The 14,876-nt window shown below is 34.4% G+C and overlaps 1 protein-coding gene across 2 annotated transcripts; it reads left to right on the forward strand.

Moving 5' to 3' along the window:
• The first annotated feature begins 4,613 nt into the window (after window positions 1–4,613).
• On the forward strand, window positions 4,614–14,233 carry tmem41b (transmembrane protein 41B). Of its 2 annotated transcripts, none has more exons than XM_051115807.1 (7): window positions 4,614–4,896; window positions 6,935–7,052; window positions 7,156–7,284; window positions 7,521–7,614; window positions 7,720–7,824; window positions 7,909–8,047; window positions 11,700–14,233. In XM_051115807.1, exons 1-7 carry the CDS (start codon window positions 4,791–4,793, stop codon window positions 11,867–11,869), a joined length of 861 nt encoding a protein of 286 aa, XP_050971764.1. In that variant the 5' UTR covers window positions 4,614–4,790; the 3' UTR covers window positions 11,870–14,233. The 2 variants fall into 2 exon arrangements, with proteins under 2 accessions (XP_050971764.1, XP_050971766.1); XM_051115809.1 differs by having other exon boundaries at window positions 4,615–4,884.
• The last annotated feature ends 643 nt before the right edge of the window (window positions 14,234–14,876 follow it).

Raw genomic sequence — 14,876 nt, forward strand, 5'->3', positions numbered from 1 at the left:
AGCTTCATGTTCGTAGGACTTACAAGAAAAATTCTGACAAGAAACCTGTGGCCAATTATTGAGTTTTTTGGAAGTAGAAATGATTCTTGGAATGTGAAATTTTGTACACTACAACTGAGTCTTTGTGACTAAAACTCTATGTTATGTGCTTTTCCACCTCTAAAGTTAAACCCCTTGTGCTATATGAGCCATGGGTTTTTTAATGACAGAGACCCCTCTAAACACACAAACACATACATTGTGTAAAGATGGCGCATTCCTAGCCAACCTGTGTCCTTCCAAAGTTTTCAATGTCTTAAGGTAGCCAACTAATTTGGGGGACTTTTTCTTTGCTCTGTGCCCTGTTGGCATACAGAGTAGGCCTATGAATCACATTGTGTATGATGGGCACAGACTTTTTTAGTTTTATGTTTGATCATTTGAGCTGATTTTAGAACACATTTATTATACATACATATGAGACATGTTTACTGTGTTCGAAAGGACTTAAAAGTATTTTAGTTTATGATTCTCAGTCATTTATTGTTTTCTTTGTAACCATTTTCAGTGTTGACTTGTATATAGTGTTTTAAAATTTTCTGATTTTAAAAGTTGTTTAGTAAAGCTCTGCAGCCTTAAATCTGCAGAGCATTTGTAAAGCTGACTACATGCAAAAATTAATGGCATGATCGGTTTATATGATGAGCAAGTTTAATTTGGGCTTTTATTCACATCTAAACACTCATCAACACACATGCAGAGCTCAGTAAAGATGTTAAGTCAAAGTGCAAATATGCTTGTTGCGTGACAACTCAGACCTGTAGCATTATTTCCCTCTGAGGAGCCTGAATTTGGAGTACATTTGTGATGCAACCCCCTTACCAAGTTTCATTGAGCTGAGGCAATTCTGGCCTGTGTGAGGCCCAAAAAGGCTCTTTGGAGAGAAAAGTTCTAGGTTCACTCGTGTAAAGTCCCTTCATCTTGTGACAAGAATCTGGTGGCTTCAGGAAGATTGTTGTTAGGTTTTGGTTTCAGGTTAGGATGTAAAAGGTTTCATTGGATTCCAAAAAGCACTCTCATTTTAAAGATGTCCACATGTAGGGGGCTTCGGGCACAGATCTGGAGTTGCTGGTTTGAACTTTTGCATAAATGGCATGCCAAAAAAACATTTCATACTCCATAGAGCCCATGCTAGGTAGGCCAAGTTGCTAAAAGCCTTGAGTAGGGTGGTCCTGGGATTTTGGCGGCGGTTTTTATTTTAAAGTTTATCCAGCTTCCAAGAATCCCAAGATGTCCTAATAAGTACAGCATTACCCACATTAACCCTTTAACTGTCACCGTCCACTCTGTGGGACGCCTAAGTTTACTTCACCATGTTACAAATAAATTCTAATCTAATCATGACAAACTATATATCGTTGGGAATGTCTAAGTAGAAATAGATTCCTAAATAGATTTTTTACCACTCTTTTGTGTTACAAATTATGTAATAGAAAAGTAAAGTAATAGATTAATTTATGACAAGAGTGCATGTCAAAAATCTACATCATAACAGGACCTTTGTCACAAAAAGACTTGCCTTTTTCCCTATCATGCAATAGAAATCTTAAGAAATTATATATCAACTGAAAACTTCAGAAAACTTCTCAAAATTCATCCTTTGAAAACCATTTTAAAATCAGACATTGCATTACCATGGAAATTGTACATCAAAGTCATATTACAAAATGTTTTCATTCATGAATTATAAAAATTTAACTTTGGATAGTGCATTTTCATGTCTATGTTCAAGATAGGGAGTGACAGTTAACGGGTTAAAAAAATCATCTTGGTAGATGAGCCCAATAAGTTAATTTCAATGTACCAGTCTGGTTCTTATTATGAGTTGAGTCAGGTAAAAATTTTGGAAATTTTATCAATTTTCTCAGCCAATTTATACATATTAAACAGTTGTGCTGTTTAATATTTAGTTAGAAGCTGTGATACTTTTTTTCAGTATTCTTTAATAAATAAAAAGTTAAAAAGAAAAGTGTTTATTTAAAATAACCATTTAAATTTTAACATTTAAAAGTTTGTGGTCAGTAAACTTTTATTCTTTCTTTTTTTTAATGACATTAAAGGGGTTGCACGTCCTGATTTTGTTGAGTTAGATGTGTTCCTGGGTCAACATATTTTGTTGACCCTGGAACAACATTCTAATCCAAAAATTTAATCTTGACCATATCCCTACACCTAAACCTAACCTTACCCATGAGTAACCCCTAAAATCAGAGGAAATGATAGATGAATGACACTGACAAGCACCAAACACTGATTGTAAGCCTAAACTTGACAAAAACTATGAACTGTTTTTTCAAATCTGCAAAATTCATCCTGTTCTGGTCAAGGTTGCTTTAAATGTTAATGAGCTCTGCTTGCCCCGCCCCTCTCTTCTCTCTGTAGCATGTTATTAAGACAGGCCATTGCAAAGATTCATAAAAAAACCTTGTACTCACTTCTGCTGTAAGTGAATGAATTGCGCGGACATAGACGGATATATGTAGATCGGGAGGCGCATTCCCTTCACAAACAAACATAATCTACTGCATCTTCAGAGGCTCAGATGTCAGGAGTAAATGATGACCACTATGTTCATTATTACATCCAGCAACACAACACCTCAATCGCTCAATCAGAGATATTCTTGTCTAACTTACATCCCTGCTCCGGCATCATAACAATGGAGGTTGGACTGTTACAGCTGATGTAAGGCGGGTCTGAGGTAAGACTCTCATGTCAATCAACTATCATGGGAGCGGCCTCTGTCGGTGTGACGGCACACCAACAGGTATCTGAGAATGGCTCGATTTGAAAAAGGGTATAATATTTGTACAGATTAATTAAAAACCACTGCATGGATTTTTATCATTATAGGGTAGATTTGTACATACACTGCCAACACACATTAATGTTCAAACAACATGTAAAAGTGAACTTTGCATCCACTGACCCCTTTAATACTTTCATTCACCAAGGATGTGTTAAACACATAAAAAGTGATAGCAACAACTTATGTTGTTAGAAAAGATTTCTATTTTGAATGCTGTTCTTTTTAACTTTTTTTTTCTGAAGGATCATATGACACTTAAGACTGGCGTAATGGCTGATGAAAATTCATTTTTCATCACAGGAATAAATGATAATTTAAAATATATTAAAATAGAAAACCATTATTTTAAACTGATAAAATTTCACAATATTAGAGTTTTTCTGTATTTTTGATCAAGTAAATGCAGCCTTGATGAGCATAAGAGAATTCTTTAAAAAAAAACTTTAAAAATCTTACTGATCCCAAACTTTTAAACGGCAGTATAGGAAAGAGTTAAATATTACCAAATACATAAGTTTATGGGGGCCTTTACTTTTTGGACAATCTATTTAAATAGAGCAATAAAGTCTGTTTTCACTAACTTCACCCACCATTGCTCAGATAAATTACTTTATAAAAAGTACCTCAGATAATTATGGACACTTATCATTTACCGTACAATGACTTGTCAATCATTTTTTCACAAATGACTTCCTCTTATATGTACCATATTTTATTTCATTAAATTAAAAACACTACTATTAATATACTACTGGTACACTATATTCCAATGTACCAATCTGACTCATCTTATGAAATGAGCCACGTAAAAATGTTGGAAATTTTGTCAATTTTCCAAGAAGTCAGTTTGTATTCTAACCAATTTTCTGGGTGGGACTTGGCATGAAAACATTTGGAAACCCCTGGCTTAAGGCCCGTTTATGTTAGGAACGACAAGTATTAAAATAACCATAATGATAACTGCATTAGCGTCCACATCAATGACTTAAAAACATTCTGTTTATTCCAAGCATACGCTGCAGTTCTGTAACCAGCCACTTTAAATACTGAAGTACTGAAGTAACTGGCTGTCAAAATTTTTTTCATTCATTAGCGTTAAAAAAACTTCTGAAAGTGATTCCAATGATATAATTTCCCTGTGTTGTTATCCTTATACTTGTGATGTGGACTTCCCTACGCAAAGCAAAAACCACTGCACACCACAAAGAACAGTACTCCCTTAAATTCTGTGACTGTGATGGGGCAAGACTTTAAAAGATGATTCCAAGTGTGCCAAGATTTCTCAACATAGATAAGCAAGGCTCATGTCTGCAGTTTCAGTTAATGCTGCTAAGTGTTGTCCAATCAGATAACAGGTTTATGGGGGCATTTACTTTTGGCAATGTCAGTTTACACAAGCTATTTGAAAATAAAGGTATTTAAAGGTGACTTCACCCACCACTGCTCATATAATTGATTTAGTGCACAGCTGCTCAGATAAATTTACCTTAGTAGAAATAGCATTACTTTAGTTCACACTTTAGATTATATTATATTTTGATGCTTCGATATATGAAATTATTATATTATGATATATATATATATATAACTTACAAAAAGCACCAAGAACTACCCTGATACTACAAAGTGTTTTTTTTTTTTTTTTTTTTTTTCACGTGGTCTTTCAAAGTGCTCTGGAAATATCATGGTACTTTTTGTTGTCTATTTATAATCTAATGTCTCGCTATCTTCACTAGATGGCAGTAGCGGCACAACAAGTACTTTGTCATCTGAACTGAACAGCACCGAGGAAGAAGAAAATACAGTCACAGGTCACCGGTATCCCGAGAAGTAGGAGGAGAAAGCCGGCTGGAAGCTTGCCTTTAGCTTTTACATTGACATATGATCTCGGTTAACATCTGAGATCTACCTTCATTATTTTCTTTAGTTAAAACAGATCATCATGGCCAAGAAGAGAGGCGGAAACCGTGAGACAGAGAGCAGTCCGCTGGTAGAGCAGGAACCGAGGCCCTCCAAAGAAACTCCAGTCCTCAAAGGTAATTCAGACGGTATGTCCTGATATCAATTTTACACAGTTATTATGTAGCTTTCCTCGATTATTCGGAGTCGGATTCATTTATAGGGAAACTGTTGTTGGCCAAGACCCGAGAATCTGACAGATGTAGCGTGAATGTCTTAATATACAATGTATTGACTCTTCGCCTGAACGATCAAAGGTTTTGTCGATTATTAATAGGTTCTGAGGTGTGACGTACAGTGGGAGAAATAAGACCGCTTACAGCAAACCTTCATCGGACATGGGCCAAAATGTGTCTTTATTTGACTAGTCAAATGGACTCCAGGATTGTGTAATGTGGTGATGATATGTGTTCTTTTGGGGTTGGATTACTCACACTCTCAGAGTTCAACCTCTAAACCGACCTTTTCATTTAATGACACGTAAACAAGAGATAGTCACGTTATTATTAACATTAGCTGCCAGAGAAAAAGGTACAGAAATGTTAGTGCTTTTGAAGCATACATGTTTTTTTCAGTTTCTTCCAAAAAATGCAAGTGTATAATTTAAAGTAATTTACAAATATGAAATGTAAAATAAATGTTTCTATAAAATGTAGAAACTACTTAAGCATGTTATTTTCTTAATAAAATACATACTATTGTGTTTTTTTCTTCACATTCCAGAATGCCGTTATGAAAATAAAAAAGCACATCCAAATACACAAATTCCTATCATACATCACAGTTTTCCTTCCAAAAATACAATTAGAAAACAAATGTACATTTTAATGCCAAATAGCAGAAATATCAACAAGTAAACCCTACTAGATTGTTAACTCGATTTTATGATAGATTTCTAAACATACATACACTACCAGTCAAAAGTTTTTGAACAGTAAATGTTTTTTTTCACTCTTCTGCTCACTAAGCCTGCATTTATTTGATAAAAAAAATACAGCAAAAGCAGTAAAATTGTGAAATATTTTTACTATTTAAAATAACTGCTTTCTATTTTAATATATATATGTTAAAATATAACTTATTCCTGTGAGCAAAGCAAACTTTTCAGCATAATTACTGTCTTCAGTGTCACATGATCCTTCAGAAATCATTCTAATTTGTGAATTTGCTGTTAAATAAGCATTATTATTATTATTATTATCATCATCATCATCATCATCAATATTTAAAACTGTTCAGCACATTTTTTTCAGGATTCTTTGATAAATAGAAAGATCCAAAGATTAGCATTTATCTGAAATAAAAAGTTTTTTTAACATCATACACTATATCTATTTAAAAGCTTGGAGTCAGTATAGAAATTAATACTTTTATTTAGCAAGGATGCTTTAAATTGACCAAAAGTGATGATAAAGACATTTATAATGTTACAAAATATTTCTATTTCAGATAACTGCTGTTCTTCTGAACTCTCTATTCATCAGAGAAACCTGAAAAAATTCTACTCAAATGTGTTCAACATAATAATAATAATAATAATAATAGTAAATTTTTTGAGCAGCAAATCAGAAAATTAAAGTGATTTCTGGAGGATCATGTGACAGGTAATGATGCTAAAAATGTAGCTTTGAAATCACAGGAATAAATGAGACTTTAAAATATATTTAAATAGAAAACAGTCATTTTAAATAGTAAAAATATTTTAAAATTGTACTGTTTTTGCTCCACTTTGGACTAAATAAATGCAGGCTTGGTAAACAGATGAGGCAATTAAAAAAAACAAACAAAAAAAAACATCAAAAATCTTACTGTTCAAAATCTTCAGACTGGTAGTGTATGAATTTAATGAAGTGTTGGATTTGATGCAGATAAATACAATTTTCAGTTACTTTTGTAAATTAGTTTGGAGTCAATAATGGGACAGAATTTACACACCGCTCTATTAAGATGATGTCTCATTATCATATGCAATTTTTGACATTATGGTTCTCTAGCTCACCATGTACAAGAGCTCTCACAGGTCTGAATCCCCCTGGGCGTTGTGAACACCTGATGCAAATGTATGCAACACGTTGCACAGATGACATTAGAGGTTATTCATGATGTGTTTTTGAATTATTCCCTCAGGAGCCCAGTCACCAGGAGGAGCCTCTGCACGCATGTCAATCCTCCTCCTCATCACTATCTTTGCCTGTTCTGCTTGTGTCATGTATCTGGTGTTCAGAAATTTCCCAGAAATGAGCGAGTAAGTCTACCTCCCCTTCAGACTGTAGTTTTGTGTACCGAACAAAAGGGAGTGTTTCATGATGACTTGACAAATGTTTGATGTTTTTCTTCATGTCTTGCAGAGATGAGAAAGAAAAAATCAAAATTCCTAAAGACATGGATGATGCCAAGGCATTGGGCACAGTACTGTCCAAATACAAGGACACATATTACGCCCAAGTGCTTTTAGCATACTTTGCTACATATATCTTGTATCCTTTGCGTCATGATTAATCTTGATATATATTTTTTTTCTTAAGTGACTGCTTGACCAGGTTAAACACTTTATTGTATTTAACGCAGATGAGAACAATTTTTTAACAGGTTAAATTAGACCTCTGATGGCAGAAAAATAGCTTGGAGTGTCTGTTCAGTCATGTTTGTATCAGCTACATAACAAATTTGGCCCAGCTTACTTAAGTTAAAGCCTTAACTAAGCCTTTCTCAGCCTTCAGACGTTTGCCATCCCAGGCTCCATATTTCTCAGTATACTATCTGGATATCTTTACCCTTTTCCGTTAGCTCTCTTCCTGGTCTGTCTGGTAAGTTCCTTGTTTGTAGGCAAATTCCTTTCAAAATAGGTCTGTCTGCCAAACTTTGTCTTCTAGTATGAAAAGTGACTTTTTGTTGTGTTTTATGTTTCACAGTGTTCAGGCCTTGGAGCATCTTTTTGCTATATGTTGTCTTATTTAGTCGGGAGGCCGATGGTGTACAAGTACCTCACAGAAAGAGCTCAGAAATGGTCACAACAGGTGACTTTTTTTTTTAATACAAATTGCTTTTTCTTTTTTATGTAAATTGACTGGTCATAATAATGTTGTTTTATGTCGTTGCAGGTGGACAAGCACAGAGAGCACCTCATTAATTACATCATTTTTTTGAGAATAACTCCTTTCCTTCCAAACTGGTTCATCAACATCACCTCACCCGTCATTAATGTGCCTCTGGGTGTCTTCTTCCTGGGCACCTTTCTTGGTAAGATTCTTGATCATCAAGCAAGATCAATTTTACTAAGAACAATTCACAATAACATAAGTTTGTTGGTGATGCTGCGTTAATGATGCGTTCAATAGTATGTCAAATGCAGTTTTCTCATTTTGATGAGCATTTTTGGATGGTTAAAAAAATATTGATTTCTCAGTTTTAATCAATTTTTAAGTTGCAAGAATTGATTACTCTAGCCTGTTTTCAGTTAACAGAACTTTGTAGCACACCTCCCATCCAATAAATTGCAGTAAGCTTGAATAAACATCCGAAAGTATGTTAAAAGAGAGAGTACACCTTACCGAAATCCATATCCTGTAATCTCATGTAATCACTCGATCAGTGTTTCAAGCTTGCAAAGATGTCACATTTACCTCAAGAAAAAACACATTCGGTGACCATAAACTCTGCAGTCAGCTACAAAAATGAACTCTTGAGAGGAGCATTTTGGTAAATGTATTTGTCAAATAACATGCTCATAATAATTTGTACTTTTATTTCATGATCAATTTATGTTGGAATAAATCCGTCAAGTTTTTATGACAGCCACAAATATTAAAACACAAATGTTTTCAAAAAACTAAAATTATGTAATTTTAACTTTATTTTTATTATTATAAAAACTTTGGGCCTCATTCATGAAATTTGCGTAAATATATGAGAATTCTGAGAAATTTGCGCATAAAACAGACCTTCCTGAAAACTCTCCTCCGGATTCACAACGCTTCATAAACGTCCGATTTTATAGTTAAACGTGTATGGTAATGAATTCCAATCATTCGTAAATAGGGCGCACGTGCACGCTCATTCACAATTAGTATAATCCCTGCCTATGAATTATAGAAACACAATATGCATGTCCAGGAACTCAGTGGAATATTTGGTCTACTTTCTCAGGTTTAGCACCAGTATATTGAATTAATTACAAAAAAAAAAGATTAATAGGCTATATGCCTAACAGTAAATATTCAATTAACTTGTGTCCACCAAAGTTTTTAGCCAACAAAAATTGTCAGGTGCTCCTCTGAAAACGCCCAGTCGGTGGCGCTTGAGAACACTTTCGTGGCACAGCGTTTTTCCAGCTGAAAAGCTTTGGTTGCTATGATTTGGAATATCCACGGTGGCAATGTATTACTGGCATCTCATTTTAAAAAATTTTGCTAAATATAAAAAAGCACTATTGATTTCTCTATTGATGTAGGATGGTTGGCCGGTATTTGTCCTGCCCCTCCTCTTTTTACGGGTGGGTAAATAGTGATGCTGTGTTTTACGATTAACAACTTAAAACTAAATAAAATAGAGGGCAAGGGCAAATTAATGTGTGTTTATTATGGCAGTGCATCAAAATTCAGTGTCATCAGTTTGTCAAAATGAACACAACGTTTTGCGCACCATTTTCACGTGGTAGGGAGCAGGTGGTCATTTCTTTCGTAACATTTTGAAAATACGAACATTTTCATGAATTCAAAAGTTTACATCAGAACGGCTTTATGAACGATTTACACAAAAATTCGTTCTGCTCGGGTTTCATGAATGAGGCCCTTTGAGTGTAATTTAAGCATTTGTGTACAAATCAGTTAATTTTAATCTTCAATATTAAAGTAATGTAGTACCAGTTGACTCTCATGTATATTGTACAGCCTTAGTTGAGAAGTTTTTCTTTCCATTTAGAAAATTTGGCATGTACTGTACTCGATGTGTATCTCCAAACTAATTGATATTGAATCGTACATAAAATCGAATCACAAGCATGTGAATCAGAATCTAATCAAACCATGAAATAAGTGTCAAAATCCAACCCTACTATAGAAATTAATATACTAGATGTTGTTGCAATAATATTTGTTCTTCAATATTTTGTGTTTTGAGGGAATTTCATTGTACTAGACATTTTTCAGCTCTGAATTATGCAGCATTTGTTTATTTAAAATAATAAAAATATTAGAAAAGAAATATTTTTTTCAAGGCAGATCCGAGTATATGGTAGAAATAATGGAAGAAATTAAAGAAAGTTTTATGTAATACTATTCTATGTAATACTATGGGGTAACCACTAGATGTAACTGTACCGGTAAGCCTTATATAGAAGTACTATATAGTGTTTTTTTTTTTTTTTTTTTACCAATTAGCCTTTTCTAATTATGTTCACAATTTTTTGTGGCAGTTACAAGCACAATATATAAGATTTTTTTTTATTAAAATATCCAAAAACCACCTCAAATGTGTTATATATTTTGCTGATTTGTGTACTTACATTATGCCAAATGTTTCAAAGAATGTTTAAATCCAGAGAAATAAGCAATTTTAAAGGAATAGTTCACTTCCAGAAATTTTTTTTACAGATAATGTACTCCGTTGTCATCCAAGATGTTCATGTCTTTCTTTCTTCAGTTCTAAAGAAATTATGTTTTTTTGAGGGAAACATATCAGAAATTATCTCCATATAGCGGTCTTCTATGGTGCTTCTATTCAGTGCAGCTCCAAAGGGCTCCAAAGGGCTCTAAACAATCCCTAGCCGAAAAATAAGGGTCTTATCTAGTAAAACGATTGGTCATTTTCTGAAAACAAAAAAATGAAAAAAAATTATATACTTTTTAACTTCAGATGCTCATCTTGTCTAGCTCTGTGATGTGCATGTGTACTCTGTACTCCCATCTCATTTTCTCCTCCAACTTCAAAATCGTCCTACATCGCTGTTTTACCTTTTTTTGTAAAGGGCACTTCTTCTGCAGCAATGTAGGGCGCTTTTGAAGTTGGAGGAGAAAATGAGATGGGAGTACAGAGTACACATGCACATCACAGAGCTAGACAAGATGAGCATTTGAGGTTAAGAAGTATATCTTTTTTTTTTTTTTTTTTTTTTTAAGAAAATGACTGATCGTTTTGCTAGATAAGACCCTTCTTCCTCGACTGGGATCGTTTAGAGCCATTTGAAACTCTGTTTTGGAAGTTCAAACTCATGGGCACCATAGAAGTCCACTATATGAAGATAATTCCTGAAATATTTTTCTCAAAAAACATAATTTTTTACGACTGAAGAAAGACAGTCATGAGCATCTCGGATGACAATGGCATGAGCACATTATCTGTTTTCATTATCAGTTTTTGTTCTAGAAGTGAACTACTCCTTTAACTAGTGTTACGAACCATATCATTGCATCGCCTGCCAGTGACATCATACACCCTTGATTTTCCGGTTTTATTTTGTAGAAAACATGGAAACCCCAAAGACACTTTAATATGTTATACATTTTATTAGACAGGTGACGAACACACAGAGTAGCATTATAACAGAGCTTTCAACACACTCAAATGTATCTAGTATGATAAAACAGCGCTGCTTTTTCCTACAGTAGAAGCAGAAGTGCTCGACTGTGGCATAATAAAAGCTCCGCTGCTTTCGAGCCTTGTATCACGCTCGTCCTTGTTTTGCTTCCATGGCTTCAACCCCACCCTGCTTCATACTACAGTGACTTTAATAAACCTTCAATACATTAGCTCAGCGGTCACCAGTTTGTTTGTTTTGACTATGCGCCCTCTAGTGGCGAAAACTTACATATTGTGCCTTTAAGTGAGATGCAGACTTTGTTCAATCACTTGGCAAGCGAATCATTTAATAGCTGTTATCTGATCTCTTCTATAGGAGTGGCCCCTCCATCCTTCGTAGCGATAAACGCAGGGACGACGCTGTACAAACTGACCACAGCTGGTGAAGCCGTGTCCTGGAACTCTCTTCTTGTGTTGGGGGTTTTAGCTGTTGTTTCCATCCTTCCCGTCTGCTTTCAGAAGAAACTCCAGCAGAAACTTGAGTAGAGATCACCACCCCTGCTTGATTCAACTCAGGAATGATACTGGTCCTCTAAACTTCTCCTTGCTTTCTTCTCTTCTTATATGCATGTACAACAAACCCTCGTTTCATCACAGTGGGCAGCCAGTGGCTGTCAGGACTGGCCTTCCATTGTTTCGACAGTACTTTCGTGGAATGAAAAATTCTGTCATGACCGAATCCCTCTAGCGTTAAGCAATATTTTCCACATCAATGTCTTCAGTGGCTTTTCAATTTCTCAATATTTTCCACAAAACGGTAATGATTTATGTGAGGTACACTGGAAGAGACATATTTATTTTCACTTCCTCTGAAGTTGCTGAGCTAAAATGGAAAGTGCCAACTGCAACCTTTTTCAGTCTTACGGCTTATTTAATATTCAAATGTGTTTGAGAGTGAGGTATTACATGCATCAGAAACCTTTCGAGGGTGAGATTTTCTGCTTTTCTTTTTTTTATTTCTCATGCCAGCTGAGACTGCAGTGGGGATCTGAATGGACGATCTCCTAACAGTGCCCTGTGTACTGCTGCTAACTGTAGATGATAGTGCTTAGCTCTTGTTATAGACTTAATTTTCCCCCAAAAACTGATAAACATGGATGATGCCACATTAGTATTACAGATCAAGACTGTAGAATGCATATAGATAGGTCCTGCCTTAATACAACTGGTTACTTGAAGTAAAAGAAATGGAGCGAATATCCTGATGTCACACATACTGAACCATTAACACCTATTTTAGCATTTCGAACTATTTTACTTTCTTTATATTTGGATGCAACTTTTAGAAGTAATCAAAATGCCAAATTACTGATTATTGATTAGATAGTAATTTAAGTTGTATGATGTGTTTTGTTTATCATTTTTGTTTTAGCCATGTGACAGAGGGAAGTATTAAATTCTAGATATTTAGGAGATTTGTAACTTTCACAGCTGGATTCCTGGACCTAGTCAAGCCACTGTAAACGATTTTAAATTAAATATATCTATTTAAAGAAATAGTTCACCTAAAAATGTAAATTTGCTGAAAATTCCCTCATCCTCACGCCATCAAAGATGTAGATGATTTTGTTTCTTAATCTGAGCAGATTTGGAGAAATTTATCATTACATCACTTGCTCACCAATGGATCCTTTGCAGTGAATGGGTGCTGTCAGAATTAAAGTCCAAACAGCTGATGAAAACATCACTACAAACCAGGAGTAATCCACATGAATCCAGTCCATCAATTAACATCTTGTAAAGTGAAAATCTGCGTGTTTTTAAGAAACAAATGTATTGTTAACACTGGAGGAAGCATTATGATGTATTATGGACTGGTATTTTGGTCATAACCGATGGTTTAAAGTTAAAATGCCTGAAAATTATGAAATTGTTTATTACAAACATGCAGATTTTCACTTTATAAGATGTTATTTGATGAACTGGAGTTGTGTGGATTATTGTAGATTATTGTGATGTTTTTATCAGCTTGCTTGGACTCTGACGGCACCCATACATTGCAGAGGGTTGATTGATGCTAATTTAGTGATGCTCAATTTCTCCAAATTTGTTGCAGTGAAGAAACAAACTCCTCTACATCTTGGATGGCCTGAGGGTGAGTAATTGTCATTTTTTGTGTGAAGAATTCAATTAATTGATGGAACTTAGTAGAACTTTATGCAGTTAAAATTGCCTTTCGGCAAAACAAATCAGTCTTAAAAATGTCTTACGTTTTGTCTAATAGCTACAATACTGTTTGCAGTTCTTTCTGAATACCTGAATAGTCTTTAAACCTTCAATATACTCGTTTCCTGACTGCGTTTGTTTTCTGTTGGGAAATGGAATCGACAATATGTGCAAGGGGATACATCACGGTTGGCACTGAAATTTCTCTTAAGTTGAAGGGTGTGATGAGAGATGGTTCTTAGTCCAGATTTCATTACCCTGTTACCTCATTTGAGTTGATCTCTAATGTTGCATTAATTTATATCTGCAGTTTTTATTTGAATGTCTCCTGTAAATGTCTAAATGTTCTCAGCAGCTCTTGACTTAACATGGATGGCACTAAACAGAGAGAGCGGATGTGAGTTTCAATCCTCAGCAAACTGTTTAAGATGAATAGTGTGTTGATATACCCTCTCTGACCCGTTTATAAGTGACTAAGTTGTACTCATCCTGATTTGTTTCTAGCAGCATATTTTTACAGAACTCTTTATCAATAAATTAAGGTTACTGGTTACAGTATTACATAAGATTTAATTGACAATGTATTGTCGCGTCCTGTATTTTAAAAATCTATTCATTTATGTTAGTCCATCTTGAAACATGATCTATTTATTATGACATGATTAAATACATGAGTAACATTTGCCTCTTCTGAATTTGCCTCTTCTTCATTTTAACTGAATTATGGTGTATGTGTACGCAATACTACGCCATCTTGAAATGAAGGTTTTTAGTGAAGCAGCCATTAAAGAAACCATATGTATCTGATAGGAATTTACTCAAATGTGTGAATTTACTTAAAGAGCTCTCATTATGTATTTTTTTCAAGAGTCAGGACAACCTGTGATTGTTTTAATAATGTAAAATGACAAATCACTACATGTAGAGTAGACACTAATGTCCTGTTGAACATAATTATTTGCTATTTAAGACATAATTATTATTTTGCATTTTTATAGTTAATATTTTATAGTTACTTACATTTGTGACTCACTTAAGACTCACTCACATTTCTAATATATATACACTAGAAGTCAAAAGTTTTTATGTTTTTTTAAAAGTCTCTTCTGCTCACTAAGCCTGCATTTATTTGATCCAAAATACAGCAAAAGCAGTAATATTGTGGAATATTTAAAACTATTTAAAATAACTGCATGCTATTTGAACATAGTTTAATATGTCATTTATTTCTGTGATCAAAACTAAATTTTCAGCATAATTACTCCAGTCTTCAGAAATCATTCTAATATGCTGATTTGCTATTCAAGAAACATTTATTATTATCATA

Source organism: Labeo rohita, chromosome 7 (genome assembly GCF_022985175.1).
Source record: "Labeo rohita strain BAU-BD-2019 chromosome 7, IGBB_LRoh.1.0, whole genome shotgun sequence".
NCBI classification, from domain to species: domain Eukaryota; kingdom Metazoa; phylum Chordata; class Actinopteri; order Cypriniformes; family Cyprinidae; genus Labeo; species Labeo rohita.

Coding starts and splice junctions, on each gene's coding strand:
- tmem41b (XM_051115807.1), top strand. CDS start 4,791: ATGGCCAAGAAGAGAGGCGGAAACCGTGAGACAGAGAGCAGTCCGCTG. Junction 4,897..6,934: donor CCTCAAAGGTAATTCAGACG/GTATGTCCTGAT, acceptor TTATTCCCTCAG/GAGCCCAGTCACCAGGAGGA. Junction 8,048..11,699: donor CTTCCTGGGCACCTTTCTTG/GTAAGATTCTTG, acceptor TCTCTTCTATAG/GAGTGGCCCCTCCATCCTTC.